Raw genomic sequence first — 26,261 nt, forward strand, 5'->3', positions numbered from 1 at the left:
AAGAAAGAAAGAAAGAAAGAAAGAAAGAAAGAAAGAAAGAAAGAAAGAAAGAAAGAAAGAAAAAGAAAGAAAGAAAGAAAGAAAGAAAGAAAGAAAGAAAGAAAGAAAGAAAGAAAGAAAGAAAAAGAGAGAGAGTAGTTGAAAACTTCCTGAATCTGGGAAGGAACCAGAAATCTAGTAGGCATAGAGAACCCTCAAGAAAATCAACCCAAGGAGGTCTACACCAGGATACATAGTAATTAAAATGGCAAAAAGTAGTGATAAAGACAGAATTTTAAAAGCAAGAGAAAAGAAGTGTTATATACAACAGAAACCCCATAAGGCTATCAGAGGATTTTTCAGCAGAAACTTTGCAGGCCAGAAGAAAGTGGCATGATATATTCAAGTGCTGAAGGAAAATACCTACAACTAAGAATAGTTTATCCAGCAAGGCTATCATTCAGAATAGGAGAGATAAAGAGTTTCCCAGACAAAAGCTAAAGGAATTCATCACCACTAAATCAGCCTTATGATAAATGTTAAAGGGGACTCTGAATACAAAGAAAAGATTTTAAGTAGGAGTGAGAAAAGTAGGAAGCATAAAAGCAGTAAAATTAAATATGTCTATAAAAATATGTCAAGGGATTCACAAAATAAAAGGATGTAAAATATGATACCGTATACCTAAAATGTGGCAGGGAGAGGAGGAAAAATTTAGTACTTTTAGAATGGGTTCAAACTTAAGCAACTATCAACTTAATATACAATGCTAAATGCAAAAGATATATATAACCACAAATCAAAAACAAGTAAGGAATAGGCAAAAAGTAAAGAGAAAGGAACCCAAGCATATTACAAAGGAAGCCAGTAACTTTAAGAGAAAAGAGCAAGAGAAGAATGGAACAGAGAACTACAAAAACAACCATAAAACAGGTAACAAAATAGTAATAAGTACATTCCTACCAGTAATTACTTTGAATGTAAATGGACTAAACTCTCCAATCAAAAGACATAGGGTAAGTATCTGGCTTTGGCTCAGGTCATGATCTCAGGGTCCTAGGATAGAGTCCTGCATCAGGCTCTGTGCTCACTGGGGAGTCTGCTTGTACCTCTGCCCCTCCCCCCTACTCATGTTCTCTCTCTTTCTCTCTCAAATAAATAAATAAAATCTTTAAAACAAAAAAAAAGTATGCCTATCAGGAGCACTGAATAATATATAGAATTATTGAATCACCATATTGTACACTTGAAACTAATGTGTTACTCTATGTTAATTATACTGGATATTTTTTAAAAAAGGAAAAGAGTGTCCAACTATAATTCTAGATCAATTTCTCCTCCCAATTGCTTTGCTTCATGTACTGTAAACTCTGGTTTTAAGTAGAAAGTATTTAGAAATATTATGTCTTCCTGACGAATTGACTCATAATTTTATCTTTATGTAATGTTCTTGGTTATATTTCTTAGTTGGTTATATTTCTTAGTTTGGTTATCCTTGGTTATATGGGTTATATTAATCCTTGGTTATATTTCTTAGTTTGATACCTACTTTGTACAATGTTAATATAGTCATTCCAGTTTCTAATTAGTATTTCCATATGTTACACATTTTCTCTTCATTTGCTTTTAATACATCTATGGCTTATGTAATTTTTTAATGAAAATTTTGTTACAATTCTTATTTTTCTTCTTTGGTATGTTACATGTTGTTGTTTTCCCTAGATCTGCCCTTTCAACAGTGTTCCTAATCATTAATAATCAGGAAAATGCAATTTAAAGCAACAGTGATATACCATCACATACCTTCAAACTAACTAACATTAAAATAATTCATAAAAACCACTGTAGTGAGGATGTGGATGAATAGGAGCTCTCATACACTGCCAGTGATACAAGCACTTTGGAAAATTGTTTGGCATTATCTAAAATTGAGCATCACTATACCCTATCACAAAATACTTTCATAAATTTTATACACCAACATAAATATATGATCATGTCTGCCATTGTTCATAACAAAATAATTAAAAATAGTTTAAAAATTAGAGGTAAAATAAATGTTCATCAATTTTAGTATATATAAACAATGTTATATATATATATACATAAATATGTGAATCTTTGAAACCATCATAAGCTTGAAAAATCTGTTTTAGTTATATAAATATATTAATTTTATGGGGAAAATTATATGCCATACTTTTAAATTGGTAATATATTATAAAATTTTAGGAAATAGGTATGAATATCAAGGGCCAATTCCTATTTTATACTGTGTTATTTTAAGAAATGAGTTAATATACACAAATTATTTCATGACCTGTAAACCATTTAAAATATATATATTTATACTTTCATATTTTTATTTCACATATATACAGTTTCTAAGTATAATATTATTTGAGGACATGCTTACTAAGCTGAATGGCCTTTTAAAAAACAACAAAATGCTTGTATGTAATCACAGTGCTGCTGAATAGACACTGACAAAATCTTAGGACACAGAAATAATACATATGAGGCCAATATATTTCTCATAAACCTCAAATAAAGTAAGGCTTTAGTATAATTTTGGCTTTATGGTAGGCAAAATTTGAAGAATGACCCCCAATAGCCTTTCCTTTTGAGCATAGGTGGGACTCGTGAATATGAAGAGATACCATTCCCACGGTTACGCTACGTTACGAGGTGCAGGTAACCTCCAACAGGAGAACATCTACATAGGCCTGATCTATCCACTCGAGCTTTTTAGAAGACAAAATTTTCCTTATCTGGTCGTAGTGGAGGAGAAGAAAAAGAACACAGATGTGAACTACAAGAAGGACTTGAAACATTGCTGGTTTGAAGATGGAGGGTGTCATTGAGAAGGAATGTGGGCAGCTTCTAGAAGAAAAAGGCAACCTACAGCTGACAGTGACAACACACATCAGAACTGCAGCCACAAGGAACTGAGTTCTGCCAACTGTAATGTTGCTTGGAAATAGATGTTTTTCTCAGAGCCTCCAGATAAAAGAACAGTCAAGAAATTGATTTCAGCCTATGAGGCACTGAGCAAAGGAACCAAATGAACTTGCCTGAGATTTCTGAACTACAGAATTATGATATTATACATGTGTTTTTTTATAACACTAAGTTTGTGGTAATTTGTTATATAGCAATAGAAAACTAATGCAAGTTTATTAGAAAAAGATCATTAGCTCTCTGAGATCTTAATAGATCACACACACTTAAGACGACAATGAGAGCAAGAGGTCATAGTGCAAAAGGCAAGCATTGCCGGCTGCCCAGTCATGATTTGGATCTTACTACATGCTGACAGAAGAAAGGCTTTGGGTACATATACTTTCATAAATGAGGTATATATCATAAAATATTAAACAAAATATTATAGATTTAGAAATCATATGTTGTTTGCTAAGACATCACTTTGCAGGAAAACGTCAACATTAATAGTGCTAAGTCAGTGGATAATGAAGCAATTAAATCAGAGAAACCTGAATTACTAAATCACCTTAAGGAAACCTCCTACCCAACCGCTCTACAACTTACTATGGTCTGAGACCTGAGATAAAAACTTTCACTGAGTTAAACCTGCTGAGATTTTTGTAGTTGATCTCCTACAGGAGCTAAAGTTTAATGAAACTATTCCTTAAGGGAAAAAAGAAAATCAGCTAAAATTCCCAAAAGGAGCTATTAAATAATGGCAATATGTTCAAATATTACTCTGTATAGTATTTGCATTCATCTGTTAGTGGGTTGGAGTGGTGCGTGTAGTAAAAATTATCTAACTCAGATCCGTCAGTAAATTGATAATTTTAATAAGCACCTAGCCTTCTTTAAAATTTTATTATCTGTGAGCAACACATGTGCATAAGATGGGAAAAGGTAAAAGGCATAAAGTTACGCAAAGGATTTAACAGACACATGAATATCAGATTACAATTGATTTTAATAGATGCTTAGATTCATCTTTTTGTTATATCAGTCAATAAATTGTAAGTACATGAAAAAATCAAACAAGTTTTTTAGTAATATGTAAAGCCAACTGTTATTTTTAAGCCACCAGTTGTATTTTGTCAATAATAATGAATGAAAGAAAACACAAGTTTTAGACTAAATATTAGAGAACATTAAATACAAACAAAAGTGATTCCTCGTCTTCCCCTTTAACTCCCAGTGCTCTTGGCCTCTTTATGATGTCACCTCTCAACATCATTAATTTGAACTTACAGTGCTTAAGTCCTGGCAAATCATAGGTGGGGGAAATGTCTGTACCAAGATTGTAAGTCCTCTTGTCAAATTTTATGTTTTAAAATAACTGAAATGCTATAGCTAGCTTTATATTTACCCTCTTTAGTGTAAAGAGATGTTTGTTATATTATTATTATTCGTTATAAACAAAAGAATATGTGTTTAGCAGACGTACATTCTCAAGCAACATCAGAGGTTGTTTTGATATAAAAATTAACTAGTTTATTCACTTCAGTAAAATATAAAACATAGCTTTGGATAAGGCTTTTTCAATGTGATCCTTACTTCATTTATTTTTATCATACGGTATTTTCTTTTCTTTTTTTTTACTTTTTTAAAAATTTTATTATGTTATGTTAATCACCATACATTACATCATTAGTTTTTGATGTAGTGATCCATGATTCATTGTTTGCATATAACACCCAGTGCTCTATTCAGTACGTGCCCTCTTTAATACCCATCACCAGGATAACCCATCTCCCTCCCCCCTCCCCTCTAGAACTCTCATACTCTATTTTCTAATATACAGAAGAAAATAATTCATGGTTCTCATTCATGGAAACTACCACCTCCTTAGAGATCATTTGGAAATTTATGAGAATTTTTTTTTAAATGTCACAGTGACTGAGAAGTCTACTGACCTTTAGAGGGCATGGGTCAAGGGTGCTAAACCTTCGGTAATAATTTCTTCTTCAGAAATACTGAGTAAGCAAAATTACTTTGCAATGAAAAGCAGATTATCCAGACAAGGGAAGTTTGATGATAGTAGTTTCCTAATGCTTAATTTATGTTGTGTTGAAATGAGGTAGGGAAAGAAGACCTTCAATTATGTAAGCCTTTTTACCATGTAGGCTTAGAACAATGGTGAAGGCATAGAACTGTGAAACAGAAAGGAAAGTGTCACTGGTTTTTCTTTGGACAGTACTTTTAAAGGAAAGATAAAGCACAAATCTTGAAAATAAACAAAATGGCCTTTTATAGGCACTGGTGCCTACTTCATTATAATGCAATCAGTACTTTAAAGGACAATCATCAGTAAAAGGATTCAATGCATTTGTAATGATTAAAGGCTGAAGGACTTGCTGATAATTACAAAACAATCTGTACTCTGGCATACAGCATGACAGAAGTACACTGTATACTAATTACTTTAAAATGTTTAAGCACAATAAAATATTGATGGCATTACTATTATCATGAGCACTGCACGGCTTTCAGAGAAATTCACCAAGAGTTAAAAACTTATTTTTGGTTTTATGACTATTTCTTTATGTTGTTTTCTGGTATAATTCTAAAACTCTCATTTTATCATAGAAGGAAACTGGGTTAAATTCATAATCAAATAGCCTCAAGCATACACAAAAAAATTCTAATAACAAATTCTCATATTTGGATTCAAGTGGCAACTTCCAGTTCACTTAACAGAGAATCTGAGATGAATAATTTCTTACTTTGTTTTTCCTCTGAATTCTATGACAGGACCTTAATTTTAGACTTAAATTTCTATGTCACGGCTATCAACTTAAATTTCTATGTCATGGCTATAAAGAAAATCTCCCTCTTTGAGTTCAGTTTTCCCCCTCCCCACTTATTCCTCTTTAATATCCTTGTTCATCCAGATCTCAACAACTCCATTCAAGTGTTTGACCTCTTGCCTTTTCCTCCAACTCAGGTTGTGTTAGTCAACTCAATCCTTCTTTTTCTAATAGTGAATAGATCTAAGGTTTCTGAGGAAGTGGGAGAGGTTTTCACAAAGACTGGGTTATCTAAAAATCTGAACTTTTTAAACTTCCAGTGTTAGCTTCTGGATCTCATATCCACTGTACAATTTTTTTTTTTTTGTCCTTTGAGCTCATAAAGTCCTCTCTTACTATCTTGCCTAGGAATTCACCTTGATATAGAATAAGGTTTATGAACCTTAGCACTACTGACTTTTTAGAAAGAGTAACTCCTTACTGGAGTTGAGGACTGGGGAGGGGTCAGGGAAGTCCTCTGCCTTGTAAGTAGTTAGCAGCATCCCTGGTCTCTACCCACTAGATGCCACTATCAGCACTTGCATGTGTGTACACCGTCCCCTCCACACACACAAACACCCCAAAACATACACACAATTGTGATAAAATATCTCAGGCATTGCAAATGTCTACTGGGGTAAAGGATTCATAATAAACCCAGGTTGAGAAACACTGCTCTAGAAAATGTTAGAAAAAGACAGGAAATCTCACCATACTACACAGAAAGCCATCCCTCACCAAGACAATAACCATATGGCAGTTGACCTTTGCCTTAAAAAAGAGACTCTACAGCAAATATGAATGACTCAGGCCCCAGTCAGTCCCTGGAAAATTTTCTGCCAAGTACTTTATGGCCTTATTTGCCATATATCTGATGCAGAATCCAAAAATCCAAAATCAGCTGGCAGGATACCTTGTGACACTCACATATAATGATTGTCTGTAGACATTTTAATATTAAAATTAAACTTAATTGTGGAGTGTTGGCTATCTTTCCTCTATAAACCAGACAAGGCAAAAATGTTCATTATTTCTATTCAGCCTTGTACTCCAGACCCTATTTTGTTCCATAAGGCAATAAAACATTAAGATTGGAAAGGAAGAAGTAAAATTACCTTTATTCACAGAGGATATGATTGAGTGGATTATCCAGTGACATCTACAAAAAATTATTTAGAGCTATTAAGTGAATGTACTAAGATTATATGATACAGAATCTAATTATATAGATTTTATTTCTATAACTGGAAAAATTAGAAAATATAAATTTAAGAAAACAGCACAATTTTGAATAACATAAAAAACTTTAGAAATAAGTTTACTGAAATATATGCAAGACATATATAAGAAAACTAAAAATTTTCCTCAGGGAATTTTTTGAAGAAAATTGTTTTTCTTTTCTTTTCTTTTCTTAGATTTTATTTATTTATTTGACAGAGAGAGAGAGAACACAAGCAGGAGGAGTGGGAGAGGGAGCAGCAGGCTCCTGGCTGAGCAGAGAGCCTGATGATGCCGATGTGGGGCTAGATCCCAAGACCCTAGGATCATGACCTGAGCTGAAGGCAGACTCATAAACAACTGAGCCACTCAGGCGCCTTATAGGAAAGTTTTATATACATATATATAAACATACATACGTATAAACTGGTATTTTTCTTATATATAATAAATATATATACTCTGATTCAATTTATACCCTTTTATAGCTACTAAAACAGCTAATTAAAGATTAATGACACCAACAGTCAGCAACAGTGTAGGGTATCTGACATGTTCACCATTGGTGGTGGGTGTAAAATGGTACAACCACATTAGATTATCACTTGATATTTTAAAAATAAAGAAACACATACATATGGTATATGTATGATTCAGCATTTCCACTATAGCTTATCCAAGAGAAGTTCACAAAAAGACTGGATAAGGGGGGCGGAGCAAGATGGCGGAGGTGTAGGAGACCTGGATTTCGTCTGGTCTCAGGAATTCAACTGGATAGGGATCAAACCATTCTGAACACCTACAAACTCAACAGGAGATCGAAGAAAAGAATAGCAACAACTCTCTGAACAGAAAAGCGACCACTTTCTGGAAGGTAGGACGTGCGGAGAAGTGAATCTGAGGCGATATTCGGGAAGATAGACGGCGGGGGAGGGGGCCTTCATTCGCATCTTCTGGCAAGTAGTAGAGCTGCGGAGCACAAAATCATAACTTTTAGAAGTTGGCTCCGCTGAGGGACATCGCTCCAGTGGCTAAGCAGGGGGTGGAACCCTCACTGGGACAGTGTGGTCTCAGGACCCTCAGGGTCACAGAAAGACTGGGGGTGCCTGAGTGCAGCAGAGCTCCCAGGTATCGGAGCAGGAAAGCCGGCTGCAGAGACGGAGCGGAGGCCTGGGCTCTCAGCTCGGGGTTGCCATAAACCGTGATCCGTGGCACAGTTGGGCCACTGCTCTTCCAGCAGGGACCAAACAGGTGGCAGATTCGGGGAGACTCCGCTCCCTCCCCCGGGAGGAGCGGCGCGGGAGCGCACCGCAAGGATCTGCTGGGTTTGGAGACTCCACACGGGGTCGTGTGCCAAAGATAGAAACGCTCGGTCACAGGCCAGGTGAGCACGGAGTGCAGCCGGAGATTGGGGAGATGGGAGTGACTGACTGCTTTTCTCTGGGGGCGCACTGAGGAGTGGGGCCCTGAGTTCTTGGCTCCTCTGGGGCGGATATTGGGAGGCCACCATTTTCACTCTCGTCCTCCAAAGCTGTTCGGAAAGCTTGCAGGGAACAAAAGTTCCCAAGAGCAAACCCAAGCAGATTACTTAGCCCGGACTGGGCAAGGGCGGAGCAATTCTGCCTCTGGCAAAGACATTTCGGAACAATGGCAACAGGCCCCTCCCCCAGAAGAGCAGCAAGAACAGCCAGCCAAGACCAAGTTTACCGATCAAGGAAAACGGCAGAACTCCAGCTCTAGGGGAATACTGCACACAGAATTAATGGCTTTTTTACCATGATTCTTTAGTCTTTCAAAGTTAATTTTTTTTAACTGTCTTTTTTTTTTTTTGAATTTTTCTTTTTCCCTTTTCAACCAACATCTTACCAATCCCTTTTTTAAAAAACATTTTTATTTTTCATTTTAAGAGTCATATTCTATCCCTTCATAGTAGTTAACCTTATTTTTGGATTATATATATAAGTTGTTCTCTCTTTAAAATTTTGAGATAACAGATCAAAATATACCCTAAATCTCTAGTGTATGGCTTTGTTCTAGTCTCCTGCCTGATCACATTCTCTCCCTTTTTTTTTCTTTTTTTTTTTTAAATCCTTTCTTTTTTCAAACTTCTTATCTTACCAATTCCTTTTATAAAATCTTTTATAATTTTCATCTTTACATTCATATTCCATCCCATCATCATATTAACCCTTATTTTTGTACATATATAAGGTTTTCTTTCTTTAAAATTTTGGGAGGCACTTTCTTCTAACAGACCAAAATACACCCAAAATCTAGTGTGTGGCACTGCTCTATGCACCAGCCTCATTATATTAGATCACATTCTGTTTTTTTTTTTTTTGGTTTTGTTCTGTTTTTGTTTTTTATCTTTTTCTTTTTCTCTTTTTTTTTCTTTTTCTTTTTTCTTTCTTTCCCCCTGGTTTCAGGTCTTTTCTGATTTGTTTACAGTATATTTTCTGAGGAGGTTGTTACACTGTTAGCATTTTGTTCTCTCATTCATCTATTCTCCTCTGGACAAAATGACAATATGGAAAAAATCACCTCAACAAAAAGATCAAGAGGCAGTAACAACTGCCAGGGACCTACACAATACGGACATTAGTATGATGTCAGAACTAGAGTTCAGAATGATGATTTTAAAGATACTAGCTGGGCTTGAAAAAAACATGGAAGTTATTGGAGAAACCCTTTCTGGAGAAATAAAAGAACTAAAATTTAACCAAGTCGAAATCAAAAAGGCTATTAATAAGGTGCAATCAAAAATGGGGGCTCAGGAGCGCCTGGGTGGCTCAGATGGTTAACGGTCTGCCTTCGGCTCAGGTCATGATCCCAGGGTCCTGGGATCGAGCCCCACGTCGGGCTCCTGACTCAGCGGGGAGTCTGCTTCTTCCTCTCCCTCTCCCTCTGCCTCTCCCACTGCTCATGCTCTCTCTCTCTATCTCTGTGTCTCAAATGAATAAATAAAACCTTTAAAAAAAATAAAAAAAACGGGGGCTCTAACTGCTAGGATAAATGAAGCAGAAGAGAGAATTAGTGATATAGAAGACCAAATGATGGAAAATAAAGAAGCTGAGAAAAAGAGAGATAAACAACTACTGGACCACGAAGGCAGAATTCGAGAGATAAGCAATACCATAAGACGAAACAACATTAGAATAATTGGGATCCCAGAAGAAGAAGAAAGAGAGAGAGGGGCAGAAGGTATATTGGAGCAAATCAGAGCAGAGAACTTCCCTAATTTGGGGAAGGAAACAGGCATCAAAATCCAGGAGGCACAGAGAACCCCTCTCAAAATCAATAAAAATAGGTCAACACCCCAACATCTCATAGTAAAACTTACGAGTCTCAGAGACAAAGAGAAAATCCTGAAAGCAGCTCAGGAGAAGAGATATGTAACCTACAATGGTAGAAACATTAGATTGGCAACAGACCTATCCACAGGGACCTGGCAGGCCATAAAGGACTGGCATGATATATTCAGAGCACTAAACGAGAAAAATATGCAGTCAAGAATACTATATCCAGCTAGGCTGTCATTGAAAATTGAAGGAGAGATAAAAAGCTTCCAGGACAAACAAAAACTAAAGGAATTTGCAAACACGAAACAAGCCCTACAAGAAATCTTGAAAGGGGTCCTCTAAGCAAAGAGAGAGCCTAAAAGCAACACAGACCAGAAAGGAACACAGACAATATACAGTAACAGTCACCTTACAGGCAATACAATGGCACTAAATTCCTATCTTTCAATAGTTACCCTGAATGTAAATGGGCTAAATGCCCTAATCAAAAGACACAGGCTATCAGATTGGATAAAAAAACAAGACCCATTGATATGCTGTCTGCAAGAGACTCATTTTAGACTCAAAGATACCCCCAGATTTAAAGTGAGGGGGTGGAAAACTATTTAGCATGCTAATGGACACCAAAAGAAAGCTGGGGTGGCAATCCTTATATCAGACAAATTAGATTTTAAACCAAAGACTGTAATAAGAGATGAGGAAGGACACTATATCCTACTTAAAGGGTCTATCCAACAAGAAGATCTAACAATTGTAAATATCTATGCCCCTAACATGGGAGCAGCCAATTATATAAGCCAATTAATAACAAAAGCAAAGAAACACATGAACAACAATACAATAATAGTTGGGGACTTTAACACCCCCCTCACTGAAATGGACAGATCATCTAAGCAAAAGATCAACAAGGAAATAAAGACTTTAAATGACACACTGGACCAAATGGACTTCACAGACATATTCAGAACATTCCATCCCAAAGCAACGGAATACACATTCTTCTCCAGTGCCCATGGAACATTCTCCAGAATCGATCACATCCTAGGTCACATATCAGGTCTCAACCAGTACCAAAAGATTAGGATCATTCCCTGTCTATTTTCAGAATACAATGCTTTGAAACTAGAACTCAATCACAAGAGGAAAGTTGGAAAGAACTCAAATACATGGAGGCTAAAGAGCATCCTACTAAAGAATGAATGGGTCAACCAGGAAATTAAAGAAGAATTAAAAAATTCATGGAAACCAATGAAAATGAAAACACAACTGTTCAAAATCTTTGGGATACAGCAAAAGCAGTCCTAAGAGGAAAGTATATAGCAATACAAGCCTTTCTCAAGAAACAAGAAAGGTCTCAAATACACAACCTAACCCTACACAAAAGGAGCTGGAGAGAAAACAGCAAATGAAGTCTAAACCCAGCAGGAGAAGAGAAATAATAAAAATCAGAGCAGAAATCAATGAAATAGAAACCTAAAGGACAGTAGAACAGATCCACGAAACTAGGAGCTGGTTCTTTGAAAGAATTAACAAGATTCATAAATCTCTGGCCAGACTTATCAAAAAGAAAAGAGAAATGACCCAAATCAACAAAATCATGAATGAAAGAGGAGAAATCACAACCAACACCAAAGAAATACAAACAATTATAAGAACATATTACAAGCAACTATATGCCAGCAAATTAGATAATCTGGAAGAAATGGATGCATTCCTAGAGATGTATCAACTACCAAAACTGAACCAGGAAGAAATAGAAAACCTAACAGACCTATAACCACTAAGGAAATTGAAGCAGTCATCAAAAATCTCCCAACAAACAAAAGCCCAGGACCAGACGGCTTCCCAGGGGAATTCTACCAAACATTTAAAGAATACCTATTCTTCTGAAACTGTTCCAAAAAATAGAAATGGAAGGAAAACTTCCAAACTCGTTTTATGAGGCCAGCATTACCTTGATCCCCAAACCAGACAAAGACCCCATCAAAAAGGAGAATTACAGACCAATATCCCTTGATGAACATGGATGCAAAAATTCTCACCAAAATACTAGCCAATAGGATCCAACAGTACATTAAAAGGATTATTCACCACGACCAATTGGGATTTATCCCTGGGCTGCAAGGTTGGTTCAACATCCGCAAGTCAATCGATGTGATACAATACATTAATGAAAGAAAGAACAAGAACCATATGATCCTCTCAATAGATGCAGAAAAAGCATTTGACAAAGTACAGCATCCTTTCTTGATCAAAACTCTTCAGAGTATAGGTGTAGAGGGTACATACCTCAATATCATAAAAGCCATCTATGAAAAACCCATAGCGAATATCATTCTCAATGGGGAAAGACTGAAAGCTTTCCCCCTAAGGTCAGGAACATGGCAGGGATGTCCACTATTGAGGCTAATACAGGTATGTGAGCCCTCTGTGGCCGTGATTGTGCGCTGTGGTGCACGCAGGGTAAGGTCGGGAACGCCCAGGTCTGAGAGGGGGAAAAGTCTCCCTCGCCTTGTTGTGTGCCTATGCCGCAGGCATCCGGTCAGCTGAGAAATGGCTCATGATGTTTTGAGCACATTGTTCCTTGTAACGCCCACCAGAGAGAATGGCTCCGTGTGCGGGGGTGTAGTGATCAGATAACATCCTGCTTATGTGGGGTGTTGTCCGGTCTCAGGATTCCTGCATAGAACTTGATTCTATCTTTATGTAGTTTCGGGGAATGGGTCACGAAGTATCCTTGCACAATGGTTAATCAGAAAATGAGATTTACGGTGCAACTGGAGTTGATTTGTTTTTGTCCTCCCTTGCGTAAAGAAGTATCGGGATATCTTTATGCTTACATTGTTAATCAGTAACAATAGATTTTGATTGTAAAGAGTATATAAGATGTCAAGAAATAAACGGCAGTATGCAGTTGCAAGTGCTGCCTTTGCTCTGCATCCCCTGTGTCCCGGTGATTTCGCGACCCTTACCCAGGGACCCCAACGCACTAGACGTTGACACACTATCACCACTGCTATTCAACATAGTATTAGAAGTCCTAGCCACAGCAATCAGACAACAAAAAGAAATAAAAGGCATCCAAATTGGCAAAGAAGTAGTCAAACTCTCACTGTTTGCAGATGATATGATACTTTATGTGGAAAACCCAAAAGACTCCACCCCAAAACTGCTAGAACTCATACAGGAATTCAGTAAAGTGGCAGGATATAAAATCAATGCACAGAAATCAGTGGCATTCCTATACACCAACAACAAGACAGAAGAAAGGGAAATTAAGGAGTCGATCCCATTTACAATTGCACACCCAAAACCCTAAGATACCTAGGAATAAATCTAACGAAAGAGGCAAAGAATCTATCCTCAGGAAACTATAAAATACTCATGAAAGAAATTGAGGAAGACACAAAGAAATGGAAAAACGTTCCATGCTCATGGATTGGAAGAACAAATATTGTGAAGATGTCAATCCTACCTAGAGCAATCTACACATTCAATGCAATCCCCATCAAAATACCATCCACTTTCTTCAAAGAAATGGAACAAATAATCCTAAAATTTGTACGGATCCAGAAAAGACCCCGAATAGTCAGAGGAATGTTGAAGAAGAAAAGCAAAGCTGGCGGCATCACAATTCCGGACTTCAAGCTCCATTACATAGCTGTCATCATCAAGACAGTATGGTACTGACACAAAAACAGACACATACATCAATGGAACAGAACAGAGAGCCCAGAAATGGACCCTCAACTCTATGGTCAAGTAATCTTCGACAAAGCAGGAAAGAATGTCCAATGGTAAAAAGACAGTCTCTTCAACAAATGGTGTTGGGAAAATTGGACAGCCACATGCAGAAGAATGAAACTGGACCATTTCCTTACACCACACACAAAAATAGACTCAAAATGGCTGAAAGACCTAAATGTGAGACAGGAGTCCATCAACATCCTAAAGGAGAACACAGGCAGCAACCTCTTCGACCTCAGCCGCAGCAACTTCTTCCTAGAAACATCGCCAAAGGCAAGGGAAGCAAGGGTAAAAATGAAGTATTGCACAGCAAAAGAAACAGTCAACAAAACCAAAAGACAACCGACAGAACGGGCGAAGGTATTTGCAAATGACATATCAGATAAAGGGCTAGTATCCAAAATCTCTAAAGAACTCATCAAACTCAACACCCAAAGAACAAAGGATCCAATCAAGAAATGGGCAGAAGACATAAACAGACATTTTTCCAAAGAAGACATCCAAATGGCCAACAGACACATGAAAAAGTGCTCAACATCACTCGGCATCAGGGAAATCCAAATCAAAACCTCAGTGAGATATCACCTCACACCAGTCAGAATGGCTAAAATTAACAAGTCACGAAATGCCAGATGTTGGCCGCGATGCAGGGAAAGGGGAACCCTCCTACACTGTTGGTGGGAATGCAAGCTGGTGCAGCCACTCTGGAAAACGGTATGGAGGTTCTTTAAAAAGTTGAAAATAGAGCTACCATATGACCCCAGCAATTGCACTACTGGGTACTTACTCCAAAGATACAAATGTAGGGATCCAAAGGGGTATGTGCACCCGAAGTTTATAGCAGCAATGTCCACAATAGCCAAACCGTGGAAAGAGCCAAGATGTCCATCAACAGATGAATGGATAAAGAAGAAGTGGTATATATATACAATGGAATATTATGCAGCCATCAAATGAATGAAATCTTGCCATTTGCAACGACTTGGATGGAACTGGAGGGTATTATGCTGAGCAAAATAAGTCAATCAGAGAAAGACAAGTATCATATGACCTCACTGATATGAGGAATTCTTAATCCCAGGAAACAAACTGAGGGTTGCTGGAGTGGTCGGGGGTGGGAGGGATGGGGTGGCTGGGTGATAGACATTGGGGAGGGTATGTGCTATGGTGAACGCTGTGAAGTCTGCAAGACTGCTGAATCACAGATCTGTACCTCTGAAGCAAATAATACATTATATGTTAAAAAAAAAGAAGAAGAAGAAGATAGCAGGAGGGGAAGAATGAAGGGGGGGAAATCGGAGGGGGAGACGAACCATGAGAGACGATGGACTCTGAAAAACAAACTGAGGGTTCTAGAGGGGAGGGGGGTGGGAGGGTGAGTTAGCCTGGTGATGGGTATTAAAGAGGGCACGTTCTGCATGGAGCACTGGGTGTTATACACAAACAATGAATCATGGAACACTACATCAAAAACTAATGATGTAATGTATGGTGATTAACATAACATAAAAAAAACTCAAGATGAAAAAAAGAAAAAAAAGACTGGACAAAATGTGTATAGCAGCTTTATTCACAATAATGCAAAACTAAAATAACTCAAATGTCCATCAACAGGAGGATGGAAAAACTCAGTGTAGTGTATATCATGTAAAGGAATACTGCTCTCCAATCTAAAGGAATGAACTTTTCATATATGTAACATGGATGAATAAAAAAAATCATAGTGAAAAAATCCAGAAACACAAAAGCATATACTGTATGATGTAATTTGTATGAATTTCAAGCATAGGCAAGGCTGTCTGTTGTAACTTAACAGTCCTTTTTGGGGGATGGGCAGAGTGGATTGCCTGGAAACTGGTACAATGTAACCTATTGCTGTGGTTGAAAATTCCTGTACTTCTTAAGGTTGGTTAGGTTAGGGTTAAAGACAAATAAATTTAGTTCTCTTTCATTTTTACTGGGAAGAGTTTATAGGACCCCAAAATAGCCATGATCTGAATACTCTAGTTCTCACTCCCTATGTATATTTACATGTCATAAGCAATTCAATACATTTAACCTTTTGGGAACAGATGGCATTTTTCCACTCTTTCACCTAAATCTGGTTCTGCTGGTGACAGACCTTTACCTCTCCGGGACAATCAAGAAATTTTCCAGACCAGGCTACATTTAAATTCAATTTTTGAAGTTTCTCATTAAAAATAACAACAACAACAACAAAAACATTGTCAGCATATGTTTTATTTTTTCTTTTGAGACTATTCTCTAATTATCTAAAAAAAAAAAAACTGCAACAAGTCAAAAAGGTCGTTCTTTCTTGATATAACTAGTTTTTGAATTAAGGTCTCTGGATATATATATAAGGAAACATAATAACTAATACCTCATCTTAACCAAGGTGAAATGGAAAACAGATGCCACAGAATCTGCCTTCACTTCAGGTGCAGTGCACACATCCAGTCATTTCAATATCAATCTCAATATCTCTGAGCCTTTTTTTTTTTTATCTCAGGATTCCTTTCTATTCTTTTAAAAATTTATTTTATTTGAGCATAGTTGTCACACAATGTTACACTAGTTTCAGGTGTACAACATAATGACTGGACAAGCTTATACATTAAGCTTTGCCCCCAAGTATAGCTGCCATCTGTCACCATACAATGAATGGTATTATAGCACCAACTATATTTCCTATGCTCTGCCTTTTATTCCATGACTTATTTATTCCTTAACTGGCTTGTAAGTTCCACTCCCCTTCACCCATTTTGCCCATCCCCTCAATCCTCCTCCCCTCTGACAGTATCAGTTTGTGCCCTGTATTTATAGGTCTGATTCTGCATTTTGTTTTAGATTCCACATATGTGTGAGCTTTAAGTAAAGAAGTACCCATTGTTAACATTGTGGAATGTCATGTATTCATGATGTAGAAAGGGAGCTGGGTTTAGGTTTCCCTAAATAAAAAGTTGAGATCCTAATGTAGGGAGACATGGGGGACTTTATTTTTTAGGACAAAAATCTATTTTTATATGACCACTGGAAAAGATTTTTTTCCTTTAAAGGAGTAAACATATAACTGCATTTGTGGGGTTTTTTTCTTCTTAGTCTGAAAAAATTTAATCTTATTACAGAATACATCTGCCCTTACTCTTGCCTTTAACTATATCTCTGGTACATTTTAAAATGTGTAATAAATTCAAAGGATAAAGACTCTCAACAATGTGGTATCTCCTTCAGTTTCACTTGAAATGGAGCAAGTATTGCCTGAAGACATTTTATCCATTTGAGGAAGATGTCTTTTATCCCTAGTTTTCTGAGTTTTTAATTATGAATGTTATTTTTTCAAAAATTCTTCTGCATATCTTGAAATGATCAGATGAATTTTATTTGTTATTTGGAATGATTACATGGGTTGATTTTCATATGTTAAACTAATCTTACATTCCAGAAAGTAAATCTCAATAACCATGATGTCTTTGCCATTTTATATTATTGTTCAGTAAGATTACTTAAAAAGTTGTTAAGGAATTTTTGTGTCTGTGTTAATGCAAGGTATTGGTCTATAATACTCATTTCTGGTAATGTCTTTAAGAAGTTTTGGTGTCAGGGTTATTTATATTGGTCTCAAAAATGAGTTGAAACATCCTCCTCTTCCTTGTTTCTGAAAAATTTGTGTAGAGTTAGTATTTTTCCTTAATTTTTAAAAATTTATCAGTAAAACTATCTGGGTCTATGCTTTTCTTTCTGGGAAGGTTTTTGATAATGGATTCATTTTATTTAATAATTATGAGTCTAGTCACATATTTATTATTTAATCATGTGTCTGTTTTGCTAAATTAGTTTTACATGGAGCTCATCTATTTCACTTAAATAAATGCTGAATTTATTGCCATAAAATTGTTAATAATATTCCCCATTATCCTTTAAAATCTATATAATTATAAAACTTGCATCAGTCCTGATAATGGTAATTTGTGTTTTCTCTTTATCTATCAGTCCTTCTAGGAGTTAATCAATTTTAATAATCTTTACAAAAAATCAAATTTGGGATTTTTTGCTCTAATTTATTTAAACTTTGATTCTGTCTTAAAGCTTTATTATTTATTCTTTGAATTTATTTTGATATTTTCCTAATTTTAAAGCAAGGATTTAAAACACTGTTTTAGTGGCTCAGTTGGTTAAGTATCTGCCTTTGGCTCAGGTCATGATCTGGGGGTCCTAGAATCAAACCCCACCTCGGGCTCCCTGCTCAGCCGGGAGTGTGCTTCTCCCTCTCTCCCTACCCCTAGCCCCTGCTCGTCCTCTCTCTTTTTCTCAAATAAGTAAAATAAAAAAAAAACTTTTAATTTTTTTTCTAATATAAGACATTAAAGTTATAAATTCTCCTCTGAACTTTTTGCAGTATTCCATAATTTTAAATACTATGTTATTGTTCAGTTGCTTCTTTTTTATAAGTGTGAATTGTGATTTCTTTTTGACCATTGGTTATTTAGAAAGAACTATTTTAAAAAATATTTGTGTATTTTCTATATAATTTTGTTTTTGATTTCTAATTCAACTGTTTGGTGATTAAAGAACATGCCCTAGGGATTATGCAAGGAATTAATGGATCATGCCTATGTACAATTTTTTAAATCTCAAATTTAATAATATTGTTTCATGAACCTGAAATATTTCCTCTTTCAGAGTATTTAAAACAGAAATGTTCATAACCATGGTTGAACATCAAAATTTCTTCAGGAGTGTATAAATGTACATTGGCTAGATCCAAACCTAGAGATTCAGATATGGTGAGGCAAGTAATTTTAATGAATATTCTCAGTTAAAAAAGAACAACTATGTGGACGGAGCTAGAAAGTATTATGCTAAGTGAAATGAGTTACTCAGAGAAAGACAAATACCATTATGATTTCACTCATATGTGGAATTTAAGGGAAAAAAAAACAAATAAGTAAAGGTTAAAAAAAATGAGAGAGAGAAAGAGAGGCAAACCAAGAAACAGACACTTAACTACAGGGAACAAACTGATAGTTACCAGAGGTGAGATGGGTGGGGGAATGGGTTAAATAGGTGATGGGGATTAAGGAGGGCACTTGTAATGAGCACTGGGTGTTATATGGAAGTGTGGAATCATCATATTGTACACATGAAACTAATATTACACTGTATGTTAACTAACTGGAATTTAAATAAAAACTTTTTTTTTAAAAGATTTTATTTATTTATTTGACAGAGAGAGAGAGAGGGAGAGAGGGAACACAAGCAGGGGGAGCGGGAGAGGGTGAAGCAGGCTTCCCGCTGAGCAGGTAGCCCAATGCAGGGCTCGATCCCAGGACCCTAGGACCATGACCTGAGCTGAAGGCAGACGCTTAACCAACTGAGCCACCCAGGCGCCCCTTAGATAAAAACTTTTTAAAAAACCACTGGACTAGACAACTTTTTAATCAACATATCCTAAATTTTATTCAATTAAAATCATTTAATTTTTTAAAAAGATTTATTTATTTGAGAGAGAAAGAAAGAGAAAATGAGTTGGGGGCGGGGGTTGAGGGTTGAGCCGGGAGCCCAACACAGGGCTTGATGCCAGGATCCCAAGATCATGACCCCAGCCGAAATCAAGAGCCAGATGCTCAACTGACTGAGTCATCCAGACACTCCTATTTTTTTAAAGATTTATTTATTTGTTTGAGAGAGAGAGAGAGGGCAGGGGCAGAGGGAAATGGACATAGAGTCCTAAGCAGTCTCTGCACTGAGCGTGGAGCCTGATATGGGGCTGGATCCCATGACCCTGAGATCACTACCTTAGCTGAAACCAAGAGTCAGGAGGCCTAACCAACAGTGCCACCCAGGTGCCCCAAAATCATTTAAATTTTTATAGAGTGACAAAAATGTGCCAAGTTTTGTGCTGGGAAATAGAGCCTAAATAATCAAGATATTTATTTTAATGTACTTTATTCCTCAATTTTTTTTCAACAAGTATAGTTGACATACAATGTTACATTAATTTCAGGTGTACAACATAGTGATTAGACTTCTCTATACATTATGCTATGCTCATCACAAGTGTAGCTACCATTTGTCACCATACAACACTATTCTAGTGTCATTGCCTATACTCCCTATGCTGTGCCTTTTATTCTCATGCCTTAGTCATTCCATAACTGCAAGCCTCTATCTTTCACTCCCCTTCACATAATTTGCACCCCCCCAAGCAACCATCACTTCTCTCTGTTTATGGATCTGGTTCTGTTTTTTGTTTGTTTATTCACCTGGGTTTTGTTTGTTTGTTTGTTTAGATTCTACAATGTACTTCTTTCTTAATAATTATGTAATGTCAAAATAAGTAAAATATGATGTGAGCATGTGTGTTTGTATGTGTGTATAAGCCCAAAACTCACATGTGATCAACAATGGCTTTATTTCTGTAATGTAACAGGATGTTGTAAAATAATATTTCTCTATCAGATCTTAATATATGTCTCCATTACAAATAAATAAAATAGGATTATAAAATTCCTCTTTGTGAGAATAAACATGTTCACATAGTACTCAAACAAATGGAAACTTTTAAATGAAAAATACTTTACAACACAGTTTTCTCAGATGTTCTTAAAGAACAAAAAATTTTAAAAAATTAAAATCCATATCAATACTTACAGTGCACACTGACACACACACACACACACACACACACTCATTCACAGACATACAAGTATGCCATTGAATGATTTGGACTTGCTTAAGTTTGAGAATATTTTGAGGATCTGATTTTGCTTAAGCAGTGCTTTTAAAGTGATGTCTTTGGGGCGCCTGGGTGGCTCAGTCGTTAAGCGTCTGCCTTCGGCTCAGGTCATGATCTCAGGGTCCTGGGATCGAGCCCCACATCGGGCTCCCTGCTCGGCGGGAAGCCTGCTTCTCCCTCTCCCACTCCCCCAGCTTGTGTTCCCTCTCTCGCTGTGCCTCTCTCTGTCAAAGAAATAAATAAAATCTTTAAAAAAAAAAAAAAAAAAAAAAAAAAATAAAGTGATGTCTTTGCTAAAATTCAATTGCAAGAGAATTTGGAGCATGAGATAGAGAAAAATAATTCAACCATGAATTCACAATTTTTAAAAAAGTCTATTTCAGATATGGCAATTGGGTAATTTTTAAAATGTTTCTATCTACTTTGTTTAGTTATGCTGAAGTTTGTGCTAAAAGCACATTTACTCATCTCTATTTTTTCTAGGATGAAGTAATCTTACATAATAGTAGAGAACTGAGAATGCAAAATATTTCTCTAGTTGGTGATGGCAAGTGCTTACACATAATAATGATCATTAAATACAGTGATTTTATATAAATTAATTAAAACCTTTCCCTCTTATTTTAATAGCCAAAAAATAAACTTTGGAACATATGATAATTACATTCCAGGTAAGAAAGAATTCAATATTTATTTTTGAAACATGATTAATTTTAGGATTATGATTACTTTTAAGGATAAATATTATTATCCTCTATTCAAGGTGATAAAGCAGTAGCTCATGGAATATCATTAAAAATTAACTTTCTCATGGACTTAGCAAACACTTTCTAAAGATATTTTGTTTTTGAACCCAACAAAGTTTAAGCAAATATGACCAGCAACATAAAGGTGTTATGTTAGAAATCATACATGTTAGAAATCATATAATCAGATAATCTTACAGTTGAAAAGTAGTGTAGAAACTGGATAAACAATTCACCCATGTCCACAATGACTTCTACTACATTCGTGATAGACTATACCCACCTTATAAATGGCCAAAAATTCACCAATCTGATATTGAAGGACTTCATATATCGAAGGATTTTCCCTCAAATATTGAACTTAAATATGCCTTTCTGTATATTTTCTCATTGATCCTGACTGTTTTAGGAGATACACAAGAAAGTGTATTTTCTCTTACATGAAGTATTATACTGCACATGTTTAAATGAAATGAAAATCTCTCTCACTCCCACTGGTACCCCAAACATCTTTAAACATTTCTCATAGTTTCCAGGTAACCTTTCCCTCACAGTCACAATTCTGTAGGTACTCTTTATTTGTAGTTTACTTCATTAATATGCCACTTATAACAACAATGCAGTTCTTATGTGTATAACATTTACTCTTGTAGCTTGGAAAATTATTACTGACTAAATGAACCCTAAGCATTAGCATTTAGATTCAATCATATATTTACTGAATATTTTATAACAAGTACTGTCTGTGCTAAGTACTTTGGAGGCTACAGAAGTCGTTATCATATTTTCTGATCTCAAAAGAATTGTATTCTAACCAAAAGAATCTAAAGCAAAAATCTAGACTGGGAGAGATAGAAGATTAAAAGAAAGTAGTAAAGATCTTTTTTGCATTTATATTACAGACCATATTAGTTTCACAATGACTGTATAGTTTTCGGTAAAACTGATCAAAATAGAAAAAAATTTTTATTTTATTTTCATATAATGATAGCAGAGAATTTCAAACATAACTAAATAAATGAAGCCATAATTTGTATCATTTGTTCATTCATGAAATCTATTATCTTACTGCCATTTAAGTTCTGATGAAATATTACTTACTCTAAAACATTTAATGTCTTCTTATTAGTCAGTGAATTAAGCAAAAAATCATGGAATCAGCAACACTTTGCCCTGAGATTTCCCAAACCACCGAGGCCAGGAAAAAAAAGGAGATCAAAACCATCCCAACTGCGAGACAATGCAATTCCTGTGAGTACTGGAAAGATCATCTAATTTTACTAGTGCTAAACTTGTGAAATCATGTATAGTTATATGTGTTACAGATCAGCGCTGACCAGTGGGATTTCTGTGATGATGGAAATATTTTATGTCTTTGCATTCCAATGTGGCTATTGAACATTTAAAATGAGGCTAGTGCAACTGAGGAATTGAATTTTACATCTCTATTCAATTCAGTTCAATTCACTTGTGGCTTTTAAATACCATATTGGACAGCACAGTTAAAAGGTAATTCAAATTCTACTACATGAAGGAAGTAGATCGTTTTATTTGCATTTCACTGTATAAATATTGTTCCCTTATTTCATATTAACTATTTCTTTAGTAACCCCACACTATAGAAAATATGTGTCCAAGAAGCACAAAAATCTGGAGCTCCTAATGCTACAGTTTGTATGAACATTCAGAAAATGTCCTCCAGCTGGGGAAAATCCCTCATTAGAATCATGGGATTATATTATACCTTGATAAAGTGCTTCCTCATTTTCTGTAATGTAGCATTCAGGATTCTAAAAATTAGAAGATAAGTATTTCTCAATGTTTCTAGAGTCATCATGGGATATGAAATGTTTTTTAAAAAGTTTTACAAGATAAAAGTATCATCAACTCTTGTTTACTTTAGGGAGTGTTTCCAATCAGTAGTGATCCTAGCTTATTCTGTCATCTCGCACTCTTTGCCTTTCCTTTCTTTCTTTATTCTATTTATTTTTCCATTGTTTGTTAACATCACTTCCAAAGTTTGCTACTTTTGCAATTAAGATTTTGCAAATACTTGGTTAGGAGCTGAAAACAAAATGCATCATTCTGCACAAATTTATGTGCATCGAATGTTACAGCTTTTATTATTGTAGTTTCCTATCTGATAATACTCAATTTACATCTTGCTAAGCAAGAGTTTCAGGTTTTTACTTTTAACTACAGTTGGCATTCCAAATTCCAGAGACTTTGAATGTGATAATAGAGACCAGGATATGCCTGAACATGAAACTATTACATATTAGAGAACAATTAGTTTCTGTGTTAGCCTAGGAATGGAAAGTGGGGAAGATATTCTAAGAATTCTTGAGAACATTGAGGGGGGCGGAAAAAAGCCCTCTCCTGATTGTGAAGAGAGATTCTGATATGTCATTAGTCAGTGAGGTCTCTACCAATTTTAACATAATATCTTGAGGGAATTATGAAGATCCTCTATATTGAAATAAGGCTCACAATGAGACATGACTATCCATTTGTCCAAAAAAGAATTAAATTGGAAAAGCAGAATAAATTATGACATCTACAATTTATCCACTATTTATCAAAACCTAAAATCTTTTAATGGTTGAAGTTAAAATGCATTTGGTATGTGGTAATAAAAGCTGTGTAACATACAAATTATTCATTATTATTCTAACCAATATTCCAGATATATGATTCAGACAAAATAAAAGAAGGTCATAAACAACCGTTATGGATGCACAGTTCTTTAATGAGAATTTCTGAGAGACCATCCGAATATTTAGCTGCCAGGAGGCAGCCTCAATATAAAGCAACCCATCGCCGAAAGGAAGATGCTAAAGTAGCAGATGTAGAAAAACGTTTATCTCCAGAAACAGGTAAGAAAGGTAAAGAAGACAAGCAAGCAGACAAGAAGGACATATCAGAATCAGAAATAGAACCCACAGTTTTAAAGGAGCCAAAAATAACTAAGAGAGAGCCAAAGAAAGATAAGGATATAGAAACAGGAACTAAAGATGAAAAAGATGCAAAAACAGATGCCAAAAAAGAAAGAAAAGATTCAAAGAAGGGCAAGGAGTCAGGTACAGAATCCGAAGATGAAAAAAAAGATACCAAGAAAGAGAAGAAAGCTTTAAAGAAGGGCAAGGGGTCAGGTACAGAATCTGAAGATGAAAAGAAAGATGCCAAGAAAGATGCCAAGAAAGAGAAGAAAGCTTCAAAGAAAGGCAAGGAGTCAGGTACAGAATCTGAAGACGAAAAGAAAGACACCAAGAAAGAGAAGAAAGCTTCAAAGAAGGGCAAGGAGTCAGGTATAGAATCTGAAGATGAAAAGAAAGACACCAAGAAAGATGCCAAAAAGGACAAGAAAGCTTCAAAGAAGGGCAAGGAATCTACTACAGAATCTGAAGATGCCAAGAAAGATGCCAAAAAGGACAAGAAAGGTTCAAAGAAGGGCAAAGGGTCTACAGAATCTGAAGATGCAAAGAAGGATAAGGATGGGAAAAAAGATACAAAGAAACCAGGAGAGAATGATGATCAATCAAAAGACAAGAAAGATGCAAAGAGAAAGGGGAGTAAAAAAGGTAAGAAAGAAGAAAAGAAGGCCAGTGGGACAGATATTGAATCAAAGGATGATGCTAAGAAGGATGGCAAGAAGGACGCCAAGAAGGATGGCAAGAAGGATGGCAAGAAGGATGCCAAGAAGGATGCCAAGAAGGGCAAGTAAGCCTTGAATAATAATTTGAAAGCATGTGATAAACAATTTTAGGAGTCTGAAACTGAATATGAGTGACAAGGGGATTCAAAGAATTAATCAAATAATTTTTAAAATGGGGCAAAGAGTACAAAGAAAGATTCAGAAAAGCATCATAAAAATATAAGAAAGTTATGAAAAATTAAGAGAGAATTCATTGAAGGACTTGGAGGATATTTATGCTAAGTTTGGGGATATGAAAGATTCAATGAAAGATCCTTAGAAAGATTCAAAGAAGAATATTCGAATCAGGATGTAGAAATTAATGACACTGGATCTGTGGATACAAAAAAATAATAATAAATAAATAAATAAATAAAGGCTTAAAAAAAAAGATCCAAGGAGGCAGATGTTCAATCTATATAATCAAACAGTCTGAAGCTGCATCCACAGATTTAAATAAAGAACCACAGGAGTAATCAGAGGTAGTCAAAAAAATTTCAGAAACTGTACTTTCAAATAAATACAAATACAAATACAAATTAAAGGTAGCATTCCTTAAAAAAGAAGAAAGAAAGAAAGGAAGAGAAAGAAAGAAAATAAGAAAATATGATTTCCTTGTGAAACTATACCACCATCCCTGAAGTGTAAATAGCCACAACCAGGTTGATGGGTGTTGAATGTTCCACTTCCGAGCCAAGATAAACACACTTGGTAAGTTAGTTTTGTTTTATATTAAGTCAAATTGGATTAAACAATAATTGAGTCAATTTAAAGTTTGAAATGAAATCTATAATTCTTATAAAAATTTGTGTAATCTGCTGACTATGTTTTTACTGGAATTTGGCAGAATTTAGTAGCATTTACTTTGGGCTTTCTCATTAATAAGAAAATACTGATGAATTTGGCAAGAATACCACAGAATGAAGACTTTAAAAGTATCAATGAAAAAGTTAAGTAGAGTTATGAGAGAGGAGACTGGCTTATGATACATGATAACTTTAACAATTACTTATCAAGAGGTTTTTTTTCTTCAAACAGAAAATAGTAGCCAGCTTCTCTCCATTTAAGATA

The 26,261-nt window shown here is 35.6% G+C and overlaps 1 protein-coding gene across 1 annotated transcript; it reads left to right on the top strand.

Moving 5' to 3' along the window:
- Nucleotides 1-2,627: 2,627 nt before the first annotated feature.
- On the top strand, nt 2,628-25,220 carry CYLC2 (cylicin 2). The gene is made up of 6 exons (XM_032418973.1): nt 2,628-2,818; nt 21,381-21,421; nt 22,626-22,747; nt 24,183-24,381; nt 24,511-24,576; nt 24,655-25,220. Exons 1-6 carry the CDS (start codon nt 2,628-2,630, stop codon nt 25,218-25,220), a joined length of 1,185 nt encoding a protein of 394 aa, XP_032274864.1.
- The last annotated feature ends 1,041 nt before the right edge of the window (nt 25,221-26,261 follow it).

The sequence above is a fragment of the Phoca vitulina genome, unplaced genomic scaffold, assembly GCF_004348235.1.
Source record: "Phoca vitulina isolate PV1807 unplaced genomic scaffold, GSC_HSeal_1.0 scaffold21, whole genome shotgun sequence".
NCBI lineage: Eukaryota > Metazoa > Chordata > Mammalia > Carnivora > Phocidae > Phoca > Phoca vitulina.

Excerpts from the sequence above, each read along its gene's own strand:
- CYLC2 (XM_032418973.1), top strand. The coding sequence starts at position 2,628 with ATGAAGAGATACCATTCCCACGGTTACGCTACGTTACGAGGTGCAGGT. Across the intron at positions 2,819-21,380 it reads AAGGACTTGAAACATTGCTG|CCAAAAAATAAACTTTGGAA; the intron begins GTTTGAAGATGG and ends TTATTTTAATAG. Across the intron at positions 24,382-24,510 it reads TCCAGAAACAGGTAAGAAAG|ATGAAAAAGATGCAAAAACA; the intron begins GTAAAGAAGACA and ends CAGGAACTAAAG.